This window comes from Periplaneta americana, chromosome 15, assembly GCF_040183065.1.
Source record: "Periplaneta americana isolate PAMFEO1 chromosome 15, P.americana_PAMFEO1_priV1, whole genome shotgun sequence".
NCBI classification, from domain to species: Eukaryota; Metazoa; Arthropoda; class Insecta; order Blattodea; family Blattidae; genus Periplaneta; species Periplaneta americana.
In genome coordinates this window covers 144,979,804-145,001,717 of record NC_091131.1, presented here as the reverse complement: position 1 = coordinate 145,001,717, position 21,914 = coordinate 144,979,804, and the positions used below count along the sequence as shown (strand labels likewise).

General features: G+C 33.0%; 1 protein-coding gene across 7 annotated transcripts in view; it reads left to right on the top strand.

The window, feature by feature from the left end:
• Pgant7 (N-acetylgalactosaminyltransferase 7) overlaps nucleotides 1–21,914 on the top strand; it is a 185,175-nt gene that overhangs the window by 17,496 nt on the left and 145,765 nt on the right. For all 7 annotated transcript variants that reach the window (XM_069848321.1, XM_069848327.1, XM_069848320.1 and 4 more), the window contains one exon: nucleotides 6,708–6,910. In XM_069848321.1, coding sequence (XP_069704422.1) covers nucleotides 6,764–6,910 — 147 coding nt within the window. In that variant the 5' untranslated portion in view covers nucleotides 6,708–6,763. The remainder of the gene's footprint in view (nucleotides 1–6,707; nucleotides 6,911–21,914) is intronic.

The window sequence follows — 21,914 nt, the reverse complement described above, 5'->3', positions numbered from 1 at the left end:
CTCCTCATCTCACAGTCGGCGGGATTATCAATCACGTCGTTCATTTTGAAGTAACACAAAATGCACAATGGCGACTTGTTGCAACCAGTACTCACAACATTATGAGAACACATTTTAAGGAAGCCAGTTGACCTTCAAACAAGGAAGGGGAGTCAGCTGCGCGGCAGGTATGCGCGAACGGTCGTTATTTCCTGGATCCCCCTCGTAATTATGTTGTCTATTATGTTAGAGTTATATCCTTTTTCTTGTGCTGTGTATTTAATTGTGTTTAACTCTTCTTTGTAGTCTTGTTGGTTCATTGGTATGTTGAGTAGTCTGTGTACCATTTTTCGGAATGCAGCTTTTTGTGTTGTGTATGTGTGTTGTTGTTGGTTTCCTGTAGATTTTGAATGTGTGTTGTTTGTTAACTTTTGTTATTGTGATGTCTAGGAAATTTATGGATTTGTTGCATTCAATTTCTAATGTGTAGTGTAGCTTTCGGTGTATTTTGTTTATGTGTTAATGTAGGTTTTGCATCTGCCTTTTGTTTTCTTTGTACAGTATTAGTATGTCGTCTACGTATCTGTGCCAATATAAGATGATGTCTGCGTATTTGTTGTTGTCTTTGTTTAGTATATATGTCTGTTCTGTGTTGTGTAAGAATATTTCTGCTAGTATACTGGAAATGGGTGATACCATGGGTAAGCCTTCTGTTTGAGTGTAATATTTATTATTGTATGTGAAGTAGTTTTGTTTTGTGATGGTGTCTGTAATGTGGATGATTTCGTTAATGTGTTCTTGTGGTGTGTTGTTGTTTTTGAGCATTTGTTCTAGTATCTCTAGTAATTTCTTCATGGGTGTGTCTGTGTATAGGTTGGTTATGTTAAGAGTTGCTAATGTTGTGCTCTGTGGGATATGTTTGTTTTTTATTTTATTCACTAGTTCTGTGTTGTTTTTTATTGTCTGTTTTTTTAATTTTATGTTGTTTCTTATGATTTTGTCCATGTATGTGACTAGTTTATATGTTGGTACATTGTGGTGATTGACTAACGGTCTGATAGGTATGTTGACTAATGGTCTCATTGGTATGTTTTGTTTATGTATTTTCGGTACCTAGTGCGTTTAGTTTAGTTGCTTCTGGTTTGATTGGTTTCAGTTGTTGTTTCTTGTTGTTTGAAATTGTGTGTCTGTTTTTGTTAATTTTTTTTTTATTATGTTGTGGTACTGTGTTCTGGGGTCGTTTTTGAGTTCTCCTTGAAATATGTTTCTGTTTTATTGTGTATATCTTGTTTGTGTTTTGAAGGTAACCTACAACAGGTTGAAACTAGTCCATAACAAGGTACCTAATTTCAATATGTGAAAGAAATACAATATACTTTCAGTGGATTCCAGCACATTGTGGAATTGCAGAGGAATGGACTGGCTGACATGCTTGCAAGGAAAGGAACAATAAAGTGACAAAAAAAAAGTCAGTTTTCTGTTTTCAACAATAAAACCGTAATAAAATCAAAACTCTCGCAAGAATTGCAGAAACATGCTGCAGACATGAAATGGAACATCCTTCTCTCCAACCCAGAAGCAGTTCCTCAAAGACCAAGAAAAACAGCAGTAGCAGCTTTTAGATTGCTTACAGACCATGATTGTTTGTTGAGCCACTCTACAATATAGGAATTCTAACTTCACCATCCTGCATTCTGTGCAACATTCAAACTGATTTGAACGAAGAACATCTGAAAACCTGCAGCACACTGTCTGGAGAGAAAGACCTAATTCAAAAGTACTAGAGAGCAAGAGCGCTAATGGCTTCATTGCCAGATGCCAGGCATCAAACATTATTATTATTATTATTATTATTATTATTATTATTATTATTATTACTATGGGTACTATTATTATTATTAAAGTTTTTCTAAGGTATTGTAAAATGGGGTAACTTTGCACCTGCAGGGGTAACTTTGCACCATCTATGAAAAACTTTTTATATAGGTCTAGGGATGTTTACGTGAACCAAATTTATCTGTTCATCACTTCCATGATAGATGGTATATGTGTACAGTATTTTTTCACTGTTCGTGGTCATAGAATTTGTTTATGGTATTTCTTTACCTTAACAACAGAACATGTGCATAATTTGATTGAAATATCAAATTAATTGGCTTTCATCACAGATGGTGTGGACAATCTCAAGATAAGTTATACGTGTATCCATTCCTTATTCATCCATTTAGACTTTCTAGTTTCGCTTGTGCAGCTTTTTTGTCGGCAAATGGTGTTACAGAATAATTTTCTAATCAAGGTGAATTTGAGGCTAAATTGGAGTTACTTTGCACCACAACACAAACAAAGATTTTTTAAATTTTAATTGTGTTATTTTCATTTGAGGACCTTCTATGAAGTTTAAAAGCGCTTACTGTAATTCACACTTTGTATTACAGCTAAATTACTTGAATTTGTTATTCTTTTTATTACATATTAAAGTCATACATGGTCTCTCATTGCCAAACTTGGTAACAATCTCCAAATATGCCAAAGGAAAATGTTGAGAAGGATACTAGGCTTATCACTGAGAGACAAAGTTCCAAATGAAGTGCTTCAAAAGATGTCAGCAACTAGTTCGGCTTGGACAAGTACCAGGGAATAAAAACAAACAGTGCTGTCATCAAGGCAGTGACAAAATCATTCAAATCCTGCAAATGAATTGAAAGGGAGGATATTATGGAATATGAATGGGAAGATGTAATTGGGAGATTAAATCCACCCAAGAAAGTATCAAGAAAGGGCTTGCTTATATTCCATTCCAGAATTTGACACAAAATAATACGTATAATTTTTTTACAGTTATTCATGTGCTGTTATCTCAACTTGTCATTCGAAAGAACTGAAAATATTTCTGAAACAACATTTTAGAAGAATGTGATCACTTGTATTGAAATTTTGTGTAGTTTTTAAAAAAAATTGTCGTTTCTACAAGGAACATAGCAGCAGAAAAGAAAGTATGTTCCAGGAAGTTAAAAATTCCACCTGAAGATCTGGATATAAGTAACATCAGTGTCCATAAACTACGACAAAATCTTAGGAAACAAGAGTACGACAAATGGTGTGCGCTTCCACATAAAGGAAAAGGTGTTATTTTATTTCAAGAATATACTCCTGGAAATAAATGGATTTTTTCTAAGGAGGGTCTGTCTTCCTCTGAATGGCGGGACGCAATTAAGATGAATGCTAACGTAGCACCAGTGAGAAGTCTTCATGGGAGATCCTTGGACGGTTTCCGTTGCAGATACTGCAACGAGATTGAAACCTTAGCACACGTCCTAGGATCCTGTCAGCATGGAGAACTCCTGAGAAATTCACGCCATCATAACATCCGAAAACTAATAGCACAAGCCCTTAGAAACAAATCCTTCGAGGTCCATGAAGAGGTGCACTGCGTTGCGTCTGAAGGCGGCGGAATTAGAAGAGCGGACATCGTGGCTCTAGACAAGACTAACAGTAAAGGCTTTATACTGGACCCAACTGTTAGATTTGAGATGAGCCAGACCCAACCATCCGAGGTCAACAAAGAAAAACAACAAATTTATGAGCCTACTATTCCGTATTTTCGAGAAAAATATCAGATGGATGGCACCTGGGAAGTACATGGTTTAATGATCGGAGCGAGGGGCACCATCCCACGATCAACTGTAAACACTATCAAAACATTTGGAATCCATGACATCATTCCAAAAATAATTACTTCAGCCATAAAGGGTCTGTGGCAATTCTGAAAAATCATTTATACGGAATATCATAATACCCCCCCTTTTCTATTCGTTAGTGTGTGATTGTTACAAATATATGTACAAATTTATTATTTCTTAAACTTAAGCTCCTAGTTTACATTTCAATTTGGCTCATCTATCTTACTGTAATCATTACTATTCTTATATGTGTGTTATTCTGTGTTTTTGGCAACCCAGGATGCCTGGGCAGACTATTTCTTGAAATAAATTATATATAGAAGTTTTTGAATCTGTGTTTCCATTTTTCTGTTCCTGATACATTATATTTTCATTGTTTAACACGTGTATGGTGCAGTGTAATACCAGCAGTGGCAAACTTTGCACCACCCCTCTTAAAACTCTGATGGTGCAAAGTAACCCCCAACTATGGGTAGCTTTGCACCAATTTTTGGCAGATTATAAATTTCAAAAGACATTTATTTTCGAAGATATGACTGGGTAAATATATTCCCGCATATCCCTAGAACGTATGAAATAAATGTCCACCTCAAAATTAGACATTTAAAGACTACATACAGACTGACAACAAATTTTTTAACTAGAAAATGGTGCAAAGTTACCCCATTTTACGGCAGTTGCTAAGTTTTAGTTTTATTTATTTATGTATTTATTAATTTTTGTATGTATTTCATTATGCATTTATTTATGTATGTATTTACTTATGTTTTGGGGAGTCACGTGACTAAAAGTTGGAGGGACATTGGATTAAAGCATCTGGATCTTAGCATTCCCATTGAGATGAATATGCTTAATGACCAGTGGCGGCTCTACAATAAGAACTGCAGAGCTGCAGAACCGCGATTTATATGGACCTGAAAAAATTAAAAATATCGTGCTTTTATGTAATCTAGTTCATTGTTTCATTTATTTTTCCAATTCATTCTCCTTCGATTCGAGATTTTACTGTCTGTAGGAGCCTTGAACTGCTCGAGAATTTTAGCTGTAATGTACTTTTCGGATCTGTGATCGGCAATTCCTGAAGCTCAACGTAGGGTAGTCGGCAGCAGAAAACTGGTTTTCTTCACCCTCCCATAAAGCTACATTAGAGCTGCAACCGAAGCAGCTCTCTCCGAACATACAAAAGAACCGCCAACACCCTTATCTCTTCATGACCTGCGTTAGAACACATAGGCTTCTGGACTACTGTATATCATTACAGTTCCAGTGTGTTATAGTACTGTGGGTGGTGTGATATGATTAGTCAGTGTGTCTAAGGAAATATTTTATATTAAAAATGAATGAAATGAAAACCTAATCGACCAACTCTTTTCGAAGTTAAAAGAGAAATTGTATGCTAACTTAAGAAATTAGGACGTCCTACACAAAATTTAAATATTGAAATTTCTAGGAAAAGTTGAGGAAATTATGTAGCCTAGTAGTCATTTTAATACCGAAATGTGTAATGGAAACAATTGGTTTCTTGCTGCGCTCATGAAAACGCTTTCTCCCCCACCTGTCTATTCTGTTTAGAGAAAATACATGGACAAACACCGGAGTGAAGGATTTAGTTACTTTGACTTTAAAAACTAGAAGAGCTTGTGGGCTACGTGACTAGTTGTACCAGGTGGGAGAGGCGTAGCGCATGGATGGTTGGAGTAGAATTTCGGGTGCACAGTCAACTTCGAGAAGGGGCTGTAATTACATGCGTTTATCCGATTTAGATGCAATAAACAGCATGCGTTTGCTAAATACACTATTTTCCATGCAGAACTGCCAACCTTTGTAACCGCGGGCCGCTACTGTTAATGACTGAATTAGCATGCAATCTGACAAATTAACAAAGTAACTTGAAATGAAACAAGACATTGCCTTGTAATAAGATAAAATTGCTGGGGAGTTTATTTCCATTCCTGGATTACATGTCTGACTCTGAACTTTGTTTCTCTTTCTTTTGTTTCACATTTAATTAAATCATTTACCTTGGTTCTTTACAGAAGCTGTCAAGAGAATGTCCAGAATAATGGGAATAATATTGTAGGAGAATATAAAGATTGGGTCATGAAAGTAAAAGCAACTAACTAAATATTTATGTTAAGAACAACCTCAGAATAATGTTACCAGTACTTTTTTTTTTATTGAAATGAGAAAGCAAGCCTGTAAATTCAGCGTTGATTTATTAATCAAAATCACATTGTCAGCGTAGGCCAGAATTTGTACCATTCTGTTGCATAGTGTGCCATTGGAATAAATGTCAATGTTATTGACAATTCTTTTCAGCACAGTGTTAAACAATATTGTGTAGAGATCATTTTGTTTAACTTCCCTGTTGAAGTTAAACTCTTCAGCTGCCTCACCCAGAATTGGAACCTTCCTTTGATGTTTATTAGGGGTCATCTGAATTAGTTTCTTTATAGTAGTCTCAGAAAGCTCTTTCCTATCACTACCATATGCCTGTTTGACATCAGTAGATGAAGATTAACATTAAATTCTAACATTATTCCATAATACTCTTAACATAAATATTTAGTTAGTTGCTTTTTCTTTCATTATTCAATCTTTATATTCTCCTACAATTATTCCCCTTATTCTGGACATTCTCTTGACAGCTTTTGTAAACAACCAGCATAATGTACATGATTGCGTTAAATGTAAAACTCCAGCTTGCTGATGTCAGTTGTTTTGAAGCATAAAAGCTAGTACATTACTCTTGGTACGTTGAATTGAATTTTTAAATGTGTTGTGCCTTTGAGGTTGAAGTTTGTGATGTTTATGCAAGGATAAAATTGAAGGTTAGGCAAAGGAGATAAAAGATTGTAAATGCTCAACTGCCAAACTCTTTTGATGTATTTGTCATATTCTCTGGTGAATCTTGGCTGCTGAACATTGGTATAATATATGTTCAAGGTTCAGCAGTGTCCCTTATAGATATTTCTATAAATTGGTATCATATTGTATTAGATCATGGTGGAGTAAAATTTAATTGAATTTCATTTTGTTTTGTTCCAGAGTGTGCACCAATTCTATGGTCAATTGCATATGATGGTAAAATATTACCATTGGAGATGAGGATTGTTCAGCTTAGAAAGAGCCGGTTATTCAAGCTTATTGCAGCTGCACTTTGTTTAATTCCGTTAATCTACATTTTGTTTCTTCAGACTGGTCATGAAGATCTCAAGTTCAGTGCCTTTAATTCCCAGAAGATAAAATCAGTGAGTACAATGATTAGTTTGTTATAAATTTGTTAGGATCAAGTGAAGTAATTTCGAACAGTTAGTATATTTAACTGAAGTGGAGAGACATTTGACTGCATTGATAAATAAATGAGTAAATGCGTAAATTAAATGAATGAATAAATAAATTAATGAACAGATAAATAAATAAACAATAAATAAATACACTGACAGATGGATGGACAGACAGACAGACAGACAGGCAGGAAATGGAAAGTGGAACAGAACAACATCTTCAAAGCTGAGCAACAGTCAGTACTTAAAGCTGTAGTTAAATATGTTGTATATCACAAAATATCACTCTAACCAGCATGAACCTCTTTTTTTCCACATACCTGGGTGTATGGGAAAGATTGATGTTTATTCAGTATGTCATTATTACATGGGTGGAACTTAAAAACATTCTTTAAATTCTCTAAATTAAAAAAAAAAAGTTAATCAAATTCTTCTTAAAAACTTACTCTCTAAACTTATATTTTCTGAATTTAAAATATGCAGAGAGTGTTAAAATTAAAGCATTCAATATTTTGAGAGATGGTAATATTCATCAAAAAGAATAAGATTTCTGGTGAACAAGGTCGTAAAATTAATATCTTCCGAAATATGACTGCCTGTTCATCAACATCATCTACTGTATGTGCTTGTCACTAAAGAAAAATTATTTTGAGAGGTGGTAGTATTCATCAAAACAAGAAAAAAAAGACTAATAAATATGGGTCCTAAAATTAATATCTATTTTAAAAATTCTGCTGATGTTTATAATAGTTACTTTTTTATGTTTATTTCTGTAAAGTAGATCTATTACTATCTCTCCTTGAGTGTTCTTTAATAAATTATTTTTTTAGTTGCTTTATTATTTTAACATTTTTGTAAATGATAATTATAAGTGTTGTTCTAATCACTTAAGAATATATTTACGTGTTATTAAAGTGTGCTTGTTTACATTACTCTTGTTTCCAAATTCTTATATTGTTTAGATTCAAGACATCAGTTTCGATTTACCTACGAGTTATGTAGTAAATTTGAACATACAAAACTGCGACAGTTATTGAAATGAATTGGTGTAGGGTCATTCCATGTGACTCATGTTACACTTGGAGTTATTTATTATAAACCACATCACTGTAAATCATACATGAATGTTTAAAGAACCACACTTTTTTAGCAGAATGTTCTCCTATAAGGAGTCAGTCATATGGTATAATAGAACATACAAACAATTGAGATTCACATTTATAGTAATTTTTTTAAATGTCGTGACTCATGTTACATAAAAAAGGACATGCAAACTAGAAGTATTTACATTTTGCATAAACTCTGTTCTTCTATAAGCGCCTAGAACCTGGAATTGTTATATATTGCAATGTGAACACCAATGTAAAATATCACACAAACAGATCAAAGAAAGACAAGACAGTAATTGTTTTATTGCAATAAATTTACGTGACTCAAGTTACAGAAAAATATGACTCGTGTTACATTTGTGCCATCGGCTTGAAACAAACACATCTAACTATTCAAACTTGTAAAGTCCCCGTGCATTAATAAGTGTAGACATATTTATTTCCTGTACAAGTTGTGAAATGGAGTAATAAATCTCATCTGGTGAGGAAGGCCACTTCCAATTGCAACCAGCTCGTTCTATTGTGCTAACTTTAAACTCTACATTTTTCAGTTCCTTTATTTCACCTGGATATAATTGTCCATCATACTGTACATAGTACCAGTTACCAATTTTTATGGAAACATGTGAAAACTCATTTAGACCTTGTTCATCAGTGAGAATCGAGGTAGTGAATGTCTTTTTGTTTGCTCGAATACAATGAACTCAAGAAATACCTTCCACAGTTTTGGCATTTTTTATAATTCCTTTTGTATTTAGTTCATTATTTCGATGTACTATTTCATTGGGTGAAACAGATTGCACTTTGACATTAGGGTCTTCACTGCTGTTATAGGCCTGTGGCGTTTTCTCTGCTTTACTGCTTTACCAGACTTTCCTCTTCACAGCACCACCAATTCTATCTACTGAACCTTTGCCATGAGATGTGGCGAAAAAGTTCCATATGATGATAGAATTATATCTGTGACACAATGTAGGGAAAGCAGTAGCTATGTATCTGTTCTTAAACTGTGACGCTGGACCATCTGACCATATGAATATCTGACTGGTAGTTGTACGTAGAGTTGCCAGTAGAATATCAGTGTATGCTATTATTGTCTCCTTAGTGTGCGAAAGATTTTCAGAAGCCAGTACAAATGAGTACAGCCTTCCAGAGTGCCATACTACAGAAGTAAATAAGCTGACCTGTGACTGCTGCTAATGGGTACTTTGAATTTCATCTTGCGCCACACAAGTATAATTCTCGGCGAAGTCCACTTGGCTTGACATCTGAAAGAAGACTTATCAACATCTTCCCGAACATTTCTGTAACACTGTGCTTGGTGTCTTTTGATGTAACAGTGTTCTATAAATTGAGAAATTATACTGCAAATATATTCAACAAGCTCTGTTGTACAACCTTCTTCCAGAACTTTATGAATTCGTTCATATTGTTCACTCTTCCAAATGAACCATGTCAGATCCTGTTCCTCTTATATCTCCTATAAAATTCTGAAATCCTTTCCCATCTTTACACTTATCACATTTATTCAACCAGCAATTTCTGGTGGCGTCACTGCATATGATACTTTCTGGAAATTTGATACTGCATTTTGGAATGTCCGGTTAATTTTATGCAGTCCTTCCAACGCCAGAGCAAAATTTTGGTGGCATTTGCATAGGCACACGTTGTGTGGAAGTTTACTGCTTAGTAACATGTGGGATGGTCGCAGCTCTGCAAATTTACTCTTCGATTTTGTTCCTTGATCTGTTGGAATGCTTTTGATATAGAGCATATCATGTGTCGCACTTGTGTTTTTGTTTTATTGCCCTCACCATCACGAATTGCATCTGTATGTCTCGCAGACATCATTTTTACATCATCTTGATACATGACTCACGTTACACTCTACATATACTGTGACTCGCATTACAATTTTTGATTACTTTTAATAGAATATTACAATAGGGAAATAGAGTTTAATTAGTTTTATCTTGTTAAGACATCGCCATGGAAAGAAATAAACAAAGTACTTTTAAAAGGAAGGGCCGTTTAGAACAAATAATATAAAATATTTATGTTTTCGTGACTCATGTTACAACCGTGAATATGTTTTAAAAACGAATCTTAAAATGTAACAATGAATAAACATTAACGTTTTTATATAATAAAAATAGTCACCAGTAATAGTCCTTTTATATAAAGTTTACTAATTTGTTCTAAATTTGTTCAGTTTAGTTGTATAAGCCTTACTTATTTTCAATCAACTCCATGACCTTATAACATCGAGATTCGCAATATATATTGACATTTATATATTATTGGAGATATTTTGAAGTTTCACCAACCTTACGATGGCAAAATCATGTACAAATTAACAAATTTCAATTTTTGGTGGCATGTCACAGTTTTCATGGAATGACCCTGTATAATCCTTTCACTGTAAGAAAAATCCTAATATAAACAATAGCACGTGACTGAAGTGAGGCTTCATTGGCCACTGTTTGGCGCCATAGAATATCAGTACATGTTCCCGCCTACTGTTGTACATTCTGTTCCATGTTAAACATTTCCCGTTACTCGTCAAGTAGGTCTAACCTCACTACTATGCATTCATTTGCTTAGGAAACAGTAATTATAATTACTCTAATTAAAACTCACATAACTTATTATATACATTTAAGACTATTTGTTTTTCTCCGCTTTTGAGAGGGTTTCTACTTTTATGTTTAATAACCACACACACCGAAGATGCAGAAGCCCACGTGCTTAAGTGAACAACTACGAGCTCAAGTGATGCCAGCTTGTTACAAGAACAGACTAGCTCGATATTACTGTTGGTATTCATCCGCGTTCATAGTACATAACAAAATATAAAAGTAGCTTTTCTTTTACATATCGTTTTACATATGAGTGAAGTTATATGTTTCATTGTATTTGACAACTAGAATTCAATTTTTTTATTTTCAAATAATAAAGATGATAGTTTCCAAATACAGACTATATTTTCCTGCGTCATGTGAGTGTTTCGACTGGCAACCAATCACGGGTATGACAGCCACTTGCTTATGTTTACAGTAGGATTTTTCTTACAGCGAAAACAGTATAGGTAATTTATTTAATTTACTTTAGACGCAGTTATAGGCCTGTGTAACTTGTTTCTGGGATTACACAGAAAAGAAAATGTCATTATGCTATGCAAACCTTTAAATCATTAAAAGGATGTTGCTATAGAACACTCTTCCTCGAATAATTAGATTTTCCAAGGTTTGTTATTAATTCCTGGCTTCAGGTACAGCATATCTACCGATCTCTTCTCTTGTTGGGGACATTGAGGGACTTGATTGATCTGTATCATCTTGATTTTTTTTTTTTTTATTTACACTTGAGCTACATTAGGCATTGCAGCCTGAAAGAGCAGAAGCTCGTGCTCGGGTGCAGTTCAGATCAGTTATACAAAATATATCACAAAATTAAGAGAGTCCATTGAGCACAATAACATTAATAAATGGTAAAATAATACAACATGTAATAATAGGGTCTATATACAAATAGAAAATACAAAAGTACATAAATATTAGAGTATAAATTTTTAACTCAATTAGCTTAAACAATTAAATAATTAATCTGATTTGTTTCTTAAATCTGTTTGTGTTAAGTGTACATAGCTCAGGGTAAGCTCTAATTAATTCATTATATATTTTGGGTCCAAAACTTCTGCTGTGTTTTAATCCAGCCGTTTTGTGGCATTTCGGAGTATTTAGAAAGAAACTGTAATTTTGTCTCGAATGGTATTCGTGAGGATCTAATTTAAATTTATTGTGGTTTTTATGGAAGTAAATCAGCAATATTTGTTTATAAATTTGTTCTAGATTTCATACACCAAATTCCTGAAAAATTAATTTTGTTGGGTAATCAAAAGGTTTATATAGACAAATTTTGATAATTCTTTTTTGGAGCAAATTTAAAGGATGGAGAGTTGATTTTGCCATTCCTCCCCAACCTAAAATACCATACTGAATTATTGATTGAAACAGAGCTAAGTACACAGTACGCAGAACAGAAACAGGTAAATAAGAGTGTAGAATGGAAAATTTCTGGATTGTTTTACGCAATCTGTTACACAGGAAGGAGATATGCTTGTCCCATTTTAAATGTTGGTCAATAATAAAGCCTAAATATTTAACTTGTGAGGATATACTCAAAGTGTTACATGAGCAAGTAGGTAGGTTACAATCATGTATTGTTATACTTCTGTTATTATTTATTTTAGTTGCTCAAGGCCATGTGATGTTAATGAAAATGGTATTAATTTTGTTTTAGAAACGTTCAAAGAAAGCAAGTGAGCATCCAGCCATTCTTTAATAATGTTAATACCACTGTTAGAATTTTGATAAGTTCCATTCCAACTTGAACCGCTAAATATAACAACAGTATCATCAGCATAAGAATACAGAGTACCAGAATATTTCTCAATGTCAATTTTAAGTAAATCGTTGATATATATTAAAAACAAAACAGGATCTAAAATCGTCCCCTGAGGTACACTTATATCAATGTTACGTGATTCACTAAGGTGATCATTTATTTTAGTTGCTTGAGTTCTGTTACTTAAGTAAGATTTAAATAACTTTAAAGCCATTCCATTAATTCCCAATCTATCCATTTTATTCAAAAGTATATTGTGATTGACTGTATCGAAAGCTTTTTGTAAGTGTAGAAAAATTCCTAGACATTTATTTCCTACATCTAATTGTTGAATTATTTTTGAAGTAACTGCCATAATAGCATCATCAGTGCACAAATTTTTTCTGAAACCATATTAGTTATCATTTAGTAGTTTTTTTTTTTTTTCTAAAAATTGTATTAACCGTGTTTTTATACATTTTTCAAATACTTTAGAGAGACTGGGTAATAGTGAAATGGGTCTGTAATTATTAAGATTATTTTTGTCACCAGACTTGTGAATTGGTATTACCACAGCATGTTTTAGGGGTGAGGGAAATACACCTTGAGATATGCACAAATTAAATATAAAGACAAGTGGTTTAGAAATAGCTTCGATAATAAGTTTCAGGGTATTTGTTGTAATACCATCAATACCAGTAGCCACATTATTTTTTAAACTGTTTACAATATTAATGATTTCACATTCGTTTACTGGAAACATAAACATAGATGATATAATTTTATTATAAGTAAGGTTATAGTGATGAGTATTAAATACTTTCTTTTTTATATTAGATACGATGTCATGACTTACATTAGTAAAATGATCTTAAATTTGTTTGCGATAGTTTCCTTATTTTCAATTTTTATTCCATTTCGACTTATAATTGTCTTTAATATACTATTTTTATTACATTGGGTGTCAGTAGCTTCGTTTATGGTCTGCCAAAATTGCTTTGGATTATTTTTATTTTTGTTAAATTTTTCAGAATAATATTTGATTCTCTGATTTCTTATTACATTAGTGAGAATATTTCTATATTTTCTGTAATAATTTAATAAAACAATGTTTTATGGGTCACGTTTAACTTGCTTAGCTAACTTATCCCTAGATCGTATTGATTTAACAATACCTGTGGTAATCCAAGGTTTAATTTTTTTGTACTTACTTGAGAATTTGAGAGGGACATGATTAGAATATTTACAAATTAGGTTACAGAGTATTTTATAAAAATTATCGAAACATGTATCTGCGTCTTCATTGTAGAATATAGATTCCCAATTCATGTTATTAATATGAGATATTAGGCTTTTATGGTTTGTAATTAGCTTATAATTGTCCGAAGGTTCAGTGGCTTCTCTGCTAATACTTTTATTACTGATTGACAGCAATGCAAAAGTCATATAATGATCTGTTATTGCACTTGCGTAAACTCCAGGTATAAAATTTAAGTTATTTCCCATTTTTAGGAAAATATGGTCAAGACATGAATTGGATGATGGACGAGTAATGGAATTTAAGTATTTCACATATCCATATTCATGCATGATATTTAAATACGTGTTGCCAAAATTATCTAACCTATTTTCTAAAATTTGAATGTTTATGTCACCCAGAATAGCATGGTTTTTTAAATCTTTGTATATTGACAAGAAGCTTTCAAAATTTTTCAGAAATTCATTTTTGCATAGTTTTGGAGATCTGTAAATTGCAGTTAGGTTAACTAGAGTATCATTAATAAGTGTTAATTGAAAATGTATAGCGTTGCAATGGGAAATGTCAATATCAATTAAAGACACTACGATGTTTTCCTTAAAATATACAACTATACCATCACATTTATTATACTTATTACTTTTAACGAATTTTTTATAACCATTAATATCATAGCCAGAGTCATGATCAAGCCAGGTTTCAGTTAGAACTATAATATCAAAGTAAAAGGAAAAATTATTAAGTAAAACACAGAGTTCAGAAAAATTTTTGTTGATGCTACGAATGTTTAAGTGAAATATTTTAAGATCTGATAGAATATTGGTAATATACTCATTGCAGTGAAGTAAATCCTTAAAAACCATTGTGTTATTATTATTATTATTATTATTATTATTATTATTATTGTTGTTATTATTATTATTATTATTATTATTATTATTATTATTATTATTATTATGAAATTTGCACTGATGGATTTCATTTAATATAGTATTAGTAGCCATTGTTGTCAATTATGTTGTATAATTAAACGTGGTTACTAACACAATAGTATTTACAAATTATTTACATCGTCAACATTAGTGATTTTACTCACGGGACTGGCTTCATCTTTTTTTGCAAATATTTTACCATCTCTTGTCCATACAAATTTATAATTCTTCAGTCGTGCTGCCTCCCCTTGTCTTGTTCAAAGGTCTCTGGTCACTGCTGTCAGTTGGTCACCTGCTGTGATTCTTCCTTCCGAAAGTTCCCTGTTGACTTTCTGATTGATTTGTATCACCTTGAATTACATATACATATTATGTTGGCTTTGCTCTTTATTTCAAAATATTTACTACTATCTATGATGTATACACTTGGTAATAAAATATAATAAGTGTTACATTTTGAAGCATGTGTTTAAGAAAATTACATTTCCCACTTATAACATTCCCCAGCTTATAATGCACTTTTCATCTGATTCTTTCAACAGCATTATATCGAGGTTTTACTGTAGGCCTATATACATAGTGAACTGTAACTAATGTCATTAATTCTAGTGATTGATTCCTTCAGTAAAAAGCAACAAAAAGGTTAAATACCATTTTGCTATGTTTTGAACAGTAGCGGCCGATGATCGAAATCCTCGGTGAGGCCAGATGCAACTAGTTTAAGTGCCTCCAATAGGAAATGTTTATTTATGATAATTATTATTATTATTATTATTAGTCTGTTATTACTATTAATGAAAATAATAAGTTCACTCACCAAATAAGCTGTATGCTGTGAGTTTCAGTGATTGTTTCAGTGTGATGAAGCAACCCATATTATGTGTTGAAAATCCCCTTTCTTTCTTTTCTTTTTATTTTTTCCCTTGACAGCAACAAACAAGGCCAACAGAGAAGTTTATTTTGCACCACATTACCACTTAACCATTTATGTTGCCCATACCAGGATGCAATAGAAACTCGGGTTTTAAGATTATCTGTGAGAAAAATTGTCACTGATGTCGTAGTTATCTCGATAGACTCTCTCTTTATTTAAAAATTCCTTTCTTTCAATATTATTTCTTCTCGAAAAAGGATACTCTAACAATGAATTAACTACACTAGCATTATTTCTCGCATTTGTTTCTGTTTATATTTTCCCGAAATACATAACAACATTGGCCCAGATTCACTTGTGTACTACGAAGTACAATAGTACAACACCCTCGCTTAAGTCATAAACTAAGACATAAGGGGAGAGAATAGTGTGGGTTTCTGCCTGCCAAAGAGCTGGAATTTTTGTTATTTATGGTCTATTTAGGAAGATAAGTCACCATTACTATTCCCACCCCACTCTACCCTTGAGGCCGGCCCATGAATGGGAGGAGTGAAACCTGACCAGGCCACGAGGCTAGACGAATTGTGTCTCAGCTACAATGTTTTAAGCATAAACTCAAAGCCCGCGAAAATGCAGAAACCAGACCCGGCATGAGGGATCCTGGCCTCAGTAACAAATTTTACTGCAAAACAGATCTATATACATCACAAGTCAGACCCGGCACGAGCGATCCTGGCCTCAGGAGCAAATTTTACTGCAAAACAGATCTATATACATCACAAAGTTTTCAAATGCTTCTACAGCGATATATGCTTCATTCAAATAACTAATACATTATATAAAAACACAAAATTTGATTTCAGTTAAGCCGAGTGACTGATGCCCGGCCTCACTTGCCTCAGTCAATCAGCCGCCACTGGTTTTGAATAGTTTCCCAGGAAAACGTGCATTTTAAAATACATGAATTATGAGCTTGTGCAATGCTGCAATGGGTATAGAGCACACTTAAGTTGTGTTGCTCTGAACAACCCGTACATCTCTTTTGTAGAAGGCCATTGCCATGTATACATTGTTTTTAAACTCGTAAGAAAAAATACAGATGATATACCGTTTAATTTTTGTGTTTAAATTGTGTTAGAGAATGGAAAATGAACAATGCTCATTTCATGTTAAACAGAATCTTGGAAAATTTAAAATAAAGTCTACAACCTAATTTTAATTCAATGTTCAGAGAACACAGACACTAAGGTATGCTTATTCAAACTAAATTGAAAATATTAAAAAATATTACTACACTCCCATTTCAATTATTGAATATTCTAGGGATTGTAAACAATAATAAAATTATGCATATTTCACGTTATAAAAATAAAATTTTAAAACATTTAAAACTAAAGGAAAAAATAAAAATACGAAATGTTTATTTTACATTAAAGTAACGAACAAAATTAAAAATATTATTTTTAAACTCTTCAATTTAATTTTAATTAAAAATTCGATGAACACAAGCAATAAGAAAGCATAAATATAAATCTAATTAATGATTAAAAAATCTCTGTTTGTTGTACTGTGAGGATTCTCTTCAGCCAATTAGAAATAGTTACCTTCCATATTCATTTTTAAAGTAGTAACCTGTGAACTTATATACAAGAAATCAAATTTCCCGAGCCATCTTTAAAGCAATTGTGTTACATTTACATTTCTCGTTGTCTCACCCATTTCTCGCGAACTGCATCTCTGCAGGCAGTAACCTTTACAGCATTGTTACAGTGCATCACGTTTTAAAATTCCTTTGCAGAAAAAAAAACTTACATTTGTTTGGATCAAATCTCGCACACTTAAAGGACAAAACTGATATTCTTTCAATCATTTGTTATCATAATGCACTGCTCTCTTAAACTGACATTGTATATTGGGAATTAATTCAATAGCTTTCTCAAAATACGCCATGAAATGTTTCACATATAATAATTTTTTCTTGAAAAGGAAGCAAAAACGAGCAAAAGTGTATTAAACTTTTTGTATTAAACACACACACGCAGGCACGAACGCACACAGACACAGACAGAAATCTGCAATGAACACAGTATACCCTCACAAGTTGAGGCTTCCCCTCAACTGAGACATTGGCCCCATCCTGTAGACAGGGTAACCATTGAAGAGGCACAGGTTAACATAAAATACCTAATAGAAATCTACACTGACGAAAGTAAAATTAATGAGAAAGTTGTTGATGCAGCAGTCATCTTCCAAAACGGGAAATTAATTCACAAATTAATTTTTGTCATCAGAAGCATTTAAAGCACCTTATCATGATTTCGTATTCATGAGTAAACTGATAAATTACCTATTGATTCAGAAATCAGTAAGGCTGCTACAAATAAATTTTCCAACCATTTCTGATATTTAGTTCCCGAAACTGTGGCTCTATCCTTATTTGATGACTATGTTCCAACAGCAGTTAAAGCAAATATGACTCAAGTTATACTGGAAGTGGACGAAGGTGAAGAAGAGAAAGAAGAAGAAAATCTATTGAAGAGGTACATTCTGCACCAAAATGATTTTTCTTCCTTTACAAATATTGAGTTTTCGTCTTTTGTAATTCCTGGTACTAAAATTTTCTTCACGAAATTTTCTTTCAGCACCGATTTCCTCGACAAAGATCCTTCAACTTGAAAGGATGATCCTGTTTACAAAAGTGGAATTGAAAAACTTGAGAAGATAGTTGTTGTGGATGACGTTGCAGAAAGAGAAATCAAACTATTCAGTTTCACGAAAGATGAAACTGAGAAACAATTTGTTTTACAGCTCTTTACCACACACTGTAAAAACACCCAATTGCTACTAAATCCTCTCTTAGAATAAAGTAATGTTCAATATTCGTTCCTTCAGATAATGTTTTAATTATGTAGAAATCAGAATAATAAAAAAGTTTCTGTTGTAGAAATTGTGTGCGTTACTAAAAAAAAAAAAACTAATATTTCTTCAAATTTTCATCTTATTTCAGGAATTTTTCGAATTAACTTTGGGAAATTTAATTCAGAATATTTTTAAACAATTGCTGGGGTTTCCAGGATGTCCACATAAATTTCTCTAAGAAGAAAAAAGGAAATGGTCGAGATAGGGAAGAAATACCACTTTTGTATGGAATTAATTGTTGCACATACTATGTTACAACTTCAAAGCATTTGAGGGTCGCCAAGCAGTTGTCCGATTGAGCTGAAAATTTGCACAGATTATTTTTTTGTTGATTGGAACAAAATAAGAGGGTGGGAGCAGCACAATTTTAACTTTCGGAAAATTATCTATAGCTAAGGGCCACCCTAATATATATATATATATATATATGTATGTACAAATAATAAAAATGACCAAATGGACTGAGTGAGTTTTGGGATCACATTCTTCAAGTGGAAAATAGGTTTGCATATCGTTGTTCCTGCAATAACTCTTATGTGACATATTTATCAATTTTCAGATTTTTGCTCTATTAAATACCTTAAATAGTGATATAGCAAATAATAAAATCTCCTGTAGGTGGGAAGATAATATTAAAATGGATTTGAGGGAGGTGGGATATGATGGTAGAGACTGGATTAATCTTGCTCAGGATAGGGACCAATGGCGGGCTTATGTGAGGGCGGCAATGAACCTCCGGGTTCCTTAAAAGCCTGTAAGTAAGTAAGTATGAAATTATATTCCTTTGTTTCGAAAATGTAAGATTTCACAGTCTCCTATGTACAGCTGCCATAGGATGAATAAATGTATTTTCTCTTCCTACTGAAAAATTTTATATTTTGCACATAGGAATTATTGCAGGAACAACGACGATATATTCCGATTACTCGTCTTGTATATTAAAAGTCAGGTATATTAAAAATTCTGTTCTTAAATTGAATAACTTTTCAACATGGTACTCAAGAAAGCCATTTCTGTGTAATAAAGAGTATTTTCATGTAACGCACCCATACCTTCACAAATTTTGCTGAAAATACAAATTTGCAACGCCCTTCCTTTGATTGAATTTACCACTTTGAATTGAACTATTACCGCAGCGCCACAGTGATAATGGTTTGAAGTACTAGAAATGATGTTTACCTAATATTTCATGTAATTTTTGCAATGTATATAATTTAATTTGGTCATACTTTGGGTGGTATTCACTATTTTGAGTAAAATTATCATTATTTTAGATTTTACAAGATTTATATTTTTTGAATGGGGTTTAGTACTGGTAAGGCTGGAGGGGGGGGGGGATGTCGCAAAAGGAAGTTTCACCAAAAAGTGAGTCGCACCTTCAGAAAGTTAGGAAAGGGAACCACTGGCATAGTTAATCCATCACAATTATAGTAAAACTTGTCATGAAAATTGCACACAACAAAATTTTTACCTTCCCTTCTCCCCAGACAAATTACGTTATTGTGTCACTGTAAATTTCACTTATAAAATAAAGATTGGCATTCCAGGAACTAGAAGATTTTTATAATTCAAAAATTCAATTTGCATATTGAAAACCTTCAGTTACTGATATATCACGTACATCAATTACATTCTTTACATTGCACACTTTATTCTAATGTGCAATTTTTACCTTCAGTACTTCAATACGATATTGTTGGGTTGTAGTTTCATATTCACATACATATTTACATGTACTTTCTGTCATAGGCTTATATTGCCACAGATATAGAATAGAGATAGTGATAGAATATAGATTTCTGGACCTCTAAGTGGGTATAAGCTAGATGCTTAAATTAAATCAAATTAGAGATGCCTAATTTTAACAGAGAAGAAAAAATTTTAACAGAGAAGAAGAAAATAATCTTCAATTTTAATACGAGTACTAAATTACATATGCATAAGTATGCTTATGTTGTACGATACATAGCCCACTTCTACAAAATTCTGTATCTCCTCTTTCCTCTGAAGAAATACAGAATAATAAGTCCAGAATTATTGTACAAGGAAGTGTGAACATTTGAGTAAGCTTTTTCTCTTACATACAGTTTTTCAGACGAGAATTTCCATTTCAGATAGTGCAATAATTCAATTGTTTATTTTAAATCAAATTACTGTTTCTCTCTCATTAACGAAGTACACTAAATTTCTATATATCTGTCACTTTACTTTGCATGTTAATGACTCCAAGATCTACTGATTTTTGAAGCAAAGAAATAATACAAATTGGGATATAAATGACTTCAGTAAGAATATTTAAACATAACTCAACAATGATCAAACAGGTTGTTCATGCTGTCCGCTGCATGCAGGAGATATATTCTGTCCTTAACCCATGTAAGTTTATCTGTATCTGCTGTCTCTGTCATTCATGTCTTACACAGTATATATCAACACTGTACTGCTGCCAGTATTATTGGCTTATTCTTATTCTGAAACTGCTGTAGCCCAAGTTAAGTAGGCCTATACTGTATATTAAGTTGTGCTAGTATTTTTATTGATAGGTAGTTATAGAAAAAGTGAAGTAGAAATAAACCAGTTAATGAATGCTGAGTTTCTACTTTCCTATATGTAATAGTATTAATTTCTTTTTGTGTTGCACTGAAATGAGATTTTGGTATAATGTAAGGGAAAGCATTCTGTTGAATTATATGTAAGTTTGTAGATTTAAAAACTGTGAATTATATTTGAGTTCAATCAAATGCATTGCAAAATGCCCCATGTGTAACACAGATACTGTGGCTTTACCCATTTTACATAATATAGGACGAGTCAGACTTAAGTGACACCAGCATTCCTGTCATCTCTGGGCACTACAGTCTAGTAAGCAGATTGGTAGTTCTCACGAATAATGTGCTTGCTGTCTTGTGGCACTGTAGTCTTGTAAGTGATCTTACCTGAATTTCAAAGCAGTTGTTCAAAATGTCCTCAACTACATTCTGTGCACATGTTACAGTGTGTATAAAGTTCTGAGACACCTGCTGAGCTCAACCTCTCCTATATTGTGTACTAGCCATGTACAGCATTTCTTAGCGAGAACGGAATCCATTTCTTCCCACTTATTAAATAATTTAACAACACAATGTCTCGATGGTTGAGTATGTGGAAAGTGTCTCATAAACTTGCGTACAACTTATTCTTCAGTAGGTTCATTTCAAGGAGGAAAATGCTTTGCTGTACTGTGTATCTAATCATGTTTAAAAATACGTATTTCTCATGAGAGCTCGGGCAGCTGATTAAGTGCGTGCATCATGCAAGAACTGATAAGGAAAACCATGTATTGCGTCCTGAGCTGGCTAGCTTGCTTCCAGCACATGTTTATTGGCTAATTTTGCTGATCCAATTGTAACACTTGTAAAAAGATTCAAGAATGAAAATGCTCGTGAAGTCGAGAGAGTTTCTGCCAGCAAGACTTCAAAAGTAGAATGTAAAATCGTGAAAAGAACAAGAG